General features: G+C 36.6%; 1 protein-coding gene across 2 annotated transcripts in view; it reads left to right on the top strand.

Annotated features, from left to right (window-relative positions):
- Positions 1–7,654, top strand: part of F9 (coagulation factor IX) — a 44,608-nt gene continuing 36,954 nt past the window's right edge. The window contains exons 1-3 of one of the 2 annotated variants that reach the window (XM_023699087.1): positions 1–128; positions 5,728–5,891; positions 6,075–6,099. In XM_023699087.1, coding sequence (XP_023554855.1) covers positions 41–128; positions 5,728–5,891; positions 6,075–6,099 — 277 coding nt within the window. In that variant the 5' untranslated portion in view covers positions 1–40. The remainder of the gene's footprint in view (positions 129–5,727; positions 5,892–6,074; positions 6,100–7,654) is intronic. The other variant, XM_004639342.2, reaches the window with a different exon arrangement.

Below are 7,654 nucleotides of genomic sequence, written 5' to 3'. Positions count from 1 at the left end.
TGATCAGTCTTGCAACTTGCACAATCTACCAGCAGAGGTTATGCAGCTCCTGAACACGATCATGGCAGAATCGTGGGGCCTCATCATCATCTGCCTTTTTGGATATCTACTCAATGCTGAATGTGCAGGTTTGTTTCTTTTTGCAAAAATTCATTCAGGGCACTTGTCTTTTAGATTAAAAAAAATGTCTGGAGCTGTCTTCACTAAAAAATTATTACATGATTTTACAGCACTATTTAAGATTCCAGCAGTACTAGTATGTAAATTGGCATGTACTGGTTCTTTGTTATCTAGGTTACCATCTTCACTTTTAAAACGAACTAGATTTACAATACTTATGCTGAATTTTTATTTAATAGATGCTGTTGAGCTTATGATTTGACAGTGTAATTCCTCTCAGAAAAATATTTGTCTCTTGGGTTTACAAAAAACGTTGAGATTAGGAAAATGACTTGATAAGAGGAGAGCAGAACTCATGGGGGAAACCTGTTATTAGTTTTCTACACTCAAACTGCTTTGAAATCAAAAGGGAAGCAACAAAATCACAAATCATAGTCTTATTTCAACAGAAAGTCTTATTTGAAGATACATGGCATGTTTTAAAATTTTAAATCTGTATAATGAGGCATGACTGATTTTTACTCTTTTATTAATTTTATTGAGAAACAAATAGCAATGAGACAACTTCAAAACAGGTTAGTAGGATGGTTTCAACAATGAATACATTGCAGATTATTGTCTTCATAGTTGTTATTCATAGTACAAGATGCAGACATGATATCCTGTCCAAACGCTATTAGTACAAATCTTTCTTCTCACTGAATTAAGAGAAAGTAGCTGTATATCTATTCTAACAATTTTGTTTATACAGATACGAAATGGTCCCTCATTTGTATCCTCTTTTTTGTTTAGTTTTGTCAGAGATGGATATTCTATTGCCATTTAAATATTATGGGTGTTTGAATTCAGCAAAACAATCCAATATAGTCCAGTAGTCCATGATAGCAGTGGGTTATCCATAGGACTGGCAGTGTCAGAAGTTGTTGACTTAAGCCTTTTGCATCTCCGCATATTAATATGGCTTTACTTTTTATACCTCGTTTTTATACTTTTCTGATGGGTGGTTAAGATGAAGATGACTCTGATTTTTTAAATTGTATACTTTTATTTGTATACACATTTAAAGTGTTAGTTAAGTAGGAATGTTAACCTTTCTTTGGTGAGTTTTTCTTTATTGTGAATTTTTTTTGTCATTTTGAGACAGGGTCTTACTATATAGCTCAGGCTAATCTTGAGTTCACTTTGTAGCCCAGGTTGGTCTTGAATTCACAATGATACTTCTGCCTCTGATTCCCATATGCTGAGATTACAGGCATGTACCACTATCCCCTGCTATGAATGTTTTTCATGGATTTTTAATAAATCTTTGTGTATGTGATTCCATATGTCTTAGAGTTCATATTTGAAGAAACTCAGTACTCAACTGAGCTCCCTAGAAAACAAAAACAAGTCTACAAATTGACATAAAAAGTAGAAACTTAGTTAATGTAACATACATCACTTTGTTTTATCACAGATACAATGACTTGTATTTCTCACAATACTCCAGAGGAAGGTATGCAGGCAAGAACTTTTCCATTTGGACAAACCACATGTTCTCACAGGAAGCATTTATCACACTTACTTGTCAACCTACTAGAAGCAACTCTAGTAGCTGACAGATCCAGGATCAGGGGTGCCAACCCTAAGTGTCCCCAGAAAGCAGACTGGCCCTCTGGCTTCCACTCTAGACATGATGTCAGCTTTGCAATCAGACTGAAGAGCTGAAATAATGGTGTGAGAATGCAAAGGTTAAATTGAACTAGCAGAGTGGGTAAAGTTAAGGGCTAAAGAAAATATATTAGAAAATTTACAAAGCAGACCATAAAGGCCAGTCATTAGATATATCATCAGTGTGACATGAAAGAGGACAAAGGATCCAAAGCCTTTCTTTGAAAGAAATGGTGAGATGCTAGTTTTAAGAGCACTGCTGCCCCCAGAAAATCTCAGATATAGCAAAAAGGATAGAAAAAAGAGGAGCCAGGATTTCAGAGCCAGGGAAGTAATGATTACAGGTAATCCTGAAGGCAAGTTAAATGTATGAATTGTAGACAATACTGAATTGTGAGAAAGGCACTAGCATTCTGGAGCTACTTGTCAGAGATAATAGGCTGCTGAGAAATGGGCCTGGGGAGTGTCCCTGTATATGAGCAGCATTACTGCACAGCACTGAACTGTGTTAAACAGTCATTATCTGCTAAAAGGAGGAGATATATTTTCGCAGTTGCTGCTCTTAGGTGTTATTGCATTGATTTGAAATTTTGAAATCAAAATTTTTCAGGGAAGTCAATTCAGTTTCAACAATTATATGGATCAAAACTTTCATTCATTCAGACATTACTGGGTTACTACTATGATAGCAGGTACTGTGGCAAGGAACTAGGGACATAGGGAGAGACCAGGGGCTCTCTTTGACCAAAATCCCCACAAGATCAGGCAAGAAGGCTTAATATTATTTGATAAAATATGTTCTACATGCTAATGGATCACAAAAGAAGGAACACAATACATGGTGAAAGACCCAACAGAGAGTCAATATTCGGAGCTAATTCTTCACAATCTCATTATCCTTAAATACCTGATCTGTGCATTCCATGGAGAAAAAAGATCCTTCATGTGGAAGGATCCAGATCCACAGCATTGTGAGGTACTTTAGGAGCTCCATCTAGGTTGAATATTGACTTTGACAAATGAGGCAGAATAACTTGTCCAGGCCAGGTCATTAGATAATAAAGGCCCTAAACTAAGAAGTTTGGGCAGTAAAATAGAATGCATTGTATAAGTAGTGTGTAAGCATAAGAAGTAGCACTCATGGCTGAGTGAGAGGCTCAGATTGGAATATTCTAATGAATTTATCGTGGTGGAGGAAGGCTGGGGAGAGCAATCTTAAGCTTCGTATAATCATCCAGGGGAAGCACAGGGGCTGAAACCAATACAGTACTGTGCAGAAAATGATATTAAAGAAGTAGAACTCATATGATCTAATGACAATGGGATGTAGAAGATGAAGGGAAGCTATATAAAGCATATCTTGGCCACTTTGAGTTTGATGTATTTTTGGGACACAGAACAGTGCCGAAGAGCATAGGTTCAGTAGTCTGACTATCAAAGTCTAAATTCTTTAATATGTTACCTTGAGCAAATTGCTTAGCCTCTAGGAATGTTAGTTGCCCTCATTTACACAAATCAGATAACGTGGTCCCATGAAATGAGACCTACGGTGTCATAAGCCTATTGTGAGAATGAAGTGACATAAAAATGGAGGCAAAGTACTGAGCATTGGCAAGCACAGCAAAAAAGCAATGTAAACATTAGCAAGCACCATCCCTATTCTGGTATACATTTAGGGAGCTGGAAAGATAATATGAGTTCCATAAAAATATATCTGCTTAGAAAGGGAGATTCAGGAGTCTACGTGGTATAACCAGCAGTTGCATCCATATGTGTGTGAGCATTCAGGAATAAGCATGAATATTGTGACACTGAGCAAGTAGCTTGGGGTAGTAGGTGAGCATTCAGTAAAATCGTGTTGAAAGGGCCAGGACCATAGGAGAGTACAGCAAGTGAGGCCTATAGGGCATGAATACACTTGCACACCATAAGAGGGAGGTGTCCTTAAATGTGCTGTGGTTGCCTTCTATTTCTCACCCTAGTCTCAAGCTAATGCAGACTTTTGAAATGAAAGAGAAGATTTAAGGCTGGAGCCTGGGAGAGCCTGGGAATGTAATGATCAGGTGGAGGACAGGGAATTAACTAATTCAGGAGGTAAGTGGACAATGAGATTTAGAGCAAAGGCAAGAGAGACAAGGGGTGGACTGCGTGAAAGTGTTTCTTGGAAGAGGAGAGATCAACTATTAGAAACTTTTTAGAGCAGTCAGAAATTCATAAGATTGAAATTGCCTTTTGGGAGGTCATGGCTGATTTTGACAATAATGGTTCTATTTCATGGATCACACTGAGGAAGAAAAAGACCCAGAAATGCACTAAAGAGCTAAAGGGAATTGAGAACATTAAGGAAAGTAAATGGGTACACATGAAAGGAATGGAAAGAGAGATAATGAGCATATGCCTATCTACATATTATATCCCTGATCTTGTCAACATAGTTAGGCAATGAACTTCATCACGTTACCTTTGCATTCATTGTATATTTGAGAAAATTAAGGTTCATGCATTATGTGACTTGCCCAAGGTCACACCATTAATGGGACTCTGATTGGTGACTCAAACCCAGGTCTCTGTGATCTGATTCTAAGTCCTAGTTTTCCACTTGACCATGCTATACATGGTTACAAGCATGGATGCTATTTAGGAGTGCCCAGGGCCAAGTAAATGAATTGCTGAGCAGAGAGAAAGACCTGGGGGAGCTGGCAGGCATCAGTATGTGATGGCACCCTTGTGCAATTTGGTGATCCAGCTCCTCACCCCTTCCAACTGTTTAGCAGCTGCCTAGAGGAAAAGCAAGATGGCAGATAGCTGCACAATTCTAGAGGTTGGCATTGCTAGGGAGGCATAACATTGACAAGGGTGAAGGGAATGAAAAAGTTGGCAGGTAAAGAGTAGGAAAAAAAGCCTAGGCTAAATGCAAGAGAAAAGTGAGCATGGGGACTTGCAGAGCAAAGATAGAAAGGCAATAGAATGCTTCATAAAGTGAACAGCTGCAATGAAAATAAGGTAATAAACTTCAGTTTCTTTCTTTCATTTCTTTTTCTTTTTGGAGTTAATGAGAAAGTAGTCCCAAATGCCCTGGAAATTTCATCTTATACATATTTCATCCTGTTCAACTGATAGTAGATCTATTACTGGTCTCTTGAATAAGAAAAAAAAAAACTCCAGGCTACTTTCTTAAGCTTTTATTATTAATGTTACATATGCCCATAGATACAAGTGCCTATATGTACATATATACAAAGACAGACAGACAGGCACAGAAACTGGGATGGGGATGGAGGGCAGGTGAGAAGGATTTCAGAAAATGGATTCTATCTTCCAGATTGTGGGAGTCTCCGCAGACTAGACAGATGTAGCTAAAATAAACCACACTCTAAATTCCTGAGAAATACTTACATTTCTGGAATTCCTATTGCATATACCAGCCAAAGGTGTTCTGTGTCTGAGGATTAAAAAAAAATAATGCAGTGATTTTTCTTTTCTGTCCAGTGAAAGGCACTGGGGTCACACTTGCAGCTAGACCAAAATTGGGCTTCTGTTCTTCAACCCACATTTGTTGCAAAGTCATTGGGCAACTGCATCCTGAAAACACAGTCCAGCCAGGGTGATGGATCGCCTTGCAAGGATCTGCAATGAGCTATTTTCAAGCGATGACAAAGTGTGAAGTTAACTGCTTATTTGAGAACTTTCTTTTCCATCCAAAGTAAATTCAAGTACAATTGAAAATCTGACCTTTTATTATTGGAACTCTCCTGACTAAAACTAAAATTGAATTTTAATTCCTAAATCTCCATGTATATACAGTACTGAGAAAGCATTACAGATTTTGGCTCCATGCCTTAAGGAGAAATTGGCTTTCGGATTACTTGGATTAAAAACAAAGCCACTCTTAAGAGATGCATTTAATTTGCATAATGTTTTCTTTTTTAACTAAAGAATAGTTCTTTCACATTTCAGTTTTTCTTGATCATGAAAATGCCACGAAAATTCTGAATCGGCTGAAGAGGTATAATTCAGGGAAATTAGAAGAGTTTGCTCAAGGAAACCTTGAGAGAGAATGTTTAGAAGAACGGTGTAATTTTGAAGAAGCACGAGAAGTTTTTGAAAATACTGAAAAAACTGTGAGTATTTCCACAAGCTCTCCTTCAGATGCAGAACAAATGATAAAAAACCTTAAAAAGACATATTTTTCTTTGGAATTTTAAAATGCATATGCTTTTGCATTATAACTGGCATAAAAGAGAAGTCAACATGAAAACATTTCGAATGCTACCATTAATTTGCCCTCTTTTTTTTCTTTATAGACTGAATTTTGGAAGCAGTATGTTGGTAAGCAACTCAGTTTATCCTGTAGTTGGCATATGAAACATTCAAGAACTATTCATGTTTGTTTTCTCCGTATAAATAGATAAGATATTAAAGTCTCTTAAAAACAGACTCAGAAGAACCCATCCAAGCTGAATGATGGCATACTGCCAGTGTGGCAAGTATCAGCTGGCAGTTAAGCCAATCCTCCCTAGGGGTTCACAAAGAACATCATTCCATCCCAGGACACTGAAAGGAAGACACCAAAATGGTTGTGTTTTGGGACTAAATGAGAGTTTGCAATTCTGAGTAGATAGTCACAGAATGTTGACTGACAAGTGTTCGCTGCTTCAAAGTTTTCCCTCTTAATCACCCTTGCCCTGCTTTCCCCTTGTCTTCCTGGTCTCTTCTACTGCTCACCGCTCTAGACACTGGACTCCAGGAATGCTCCTACTTCACAGCAATATCTGGCTGCTCTTTTTAGCTGGCTCTTCCCAGCTCAACCTTGGCTCACTCCCTGACCTCCTTCAGCTCTTTGCCCCAGAGGCTCCATCTCAACAAGGTGCCCTTAGATCGCCAGTTAATATTCCAATCTGCCTCCTCTCAAGTACCCTCAACTTCTCTATATACTCCTATCTCACTCTAGTTTGGATATAGAAATTGAGCATCCTTTACCTGAAATGCTTCGGACCAGGAGTAATTCATATTTCAGAATGTTTCTTTCTTCACACATTGCAATATATGTTTTATTTTTTTCATTAACTTTATTGAAAATCAATAATTACATATATTAAAAATTGTAGACAAATATTGAGATGTGAAATATATAAGATGGAGAAGAGTGATTTTTAGAGAACTATTTCTGAAATGAATACATTACATGAGATTAATAGATTTCAAACTGTAAATAATTTACAAACTTAAATGATTATAACAATAAAAACTGTCCAAAATAAAAACAAAGAAGAAAGAAATCATAGATCAGTCATATAATAGTTTATTCTGTGTCAAAGTCAAGAAACTTATATTCATATAATTAGAATTCTCAAGTAGAAAGGGGTAGGCAATAAATATTTAAAGATCTAAAATTTCTGAGTTTAGTTGAATTTATAGCACCACATTTCCAAGAAAAATGAACCTTTTGTACATGAAATTTGAGTAAAATCATACCAAGATACACAAAAATGAAATTGTCCAAAATTTATTGTAAAGAAAAAATCATTAAAGTATACACATAAAAAATATTAGCTATGGAAGAATAAAATTAAATAGTATCTTATTTCACATTAGAAATAAAAGAAATAAAAACACAAGTGTGTAAGAAACTAGACTAAAGGACTGAAATAAAGAAAAAAAATCTGTCCTCTCTGAATTTTATACTTAGCAAACATACCTTTGAAAACTAAAAACAAATATTCTCCAGTTATACAAACTTGAAATATTCTAATACCTCCAGATGTAGCATATAGGAAATAACAAAAAGCATAATTCGAAAGGTAAGAGAAGTTGCAGTATGCTCCTGGATGAACAATAAAGAGCTCTTAAAATGGTAGTTATGCAGGACTATATAAAATATATA

The sequence above is a fragment of the Octodon degus genome, unplaced genomic scaffold (genome assembly GCF_000260255.1).
Source record: "Octodon degus isolate 3935 unplaced genomic scaffold, OctDeg1.0 scaffold00110, whole genome shotgun sequence".
Classification (NCBI taxonomy): Eukaryota; Metazoa; Chordata; class Mammalia; order Rodentia; family Octodontidae; genus Octodon; species Octodon degus.
The sequence above is the reverse complement of the archived record's forward strand: the minus strand, read 5'-3'. Positions and strand labels throughout refer to the sequence as shown.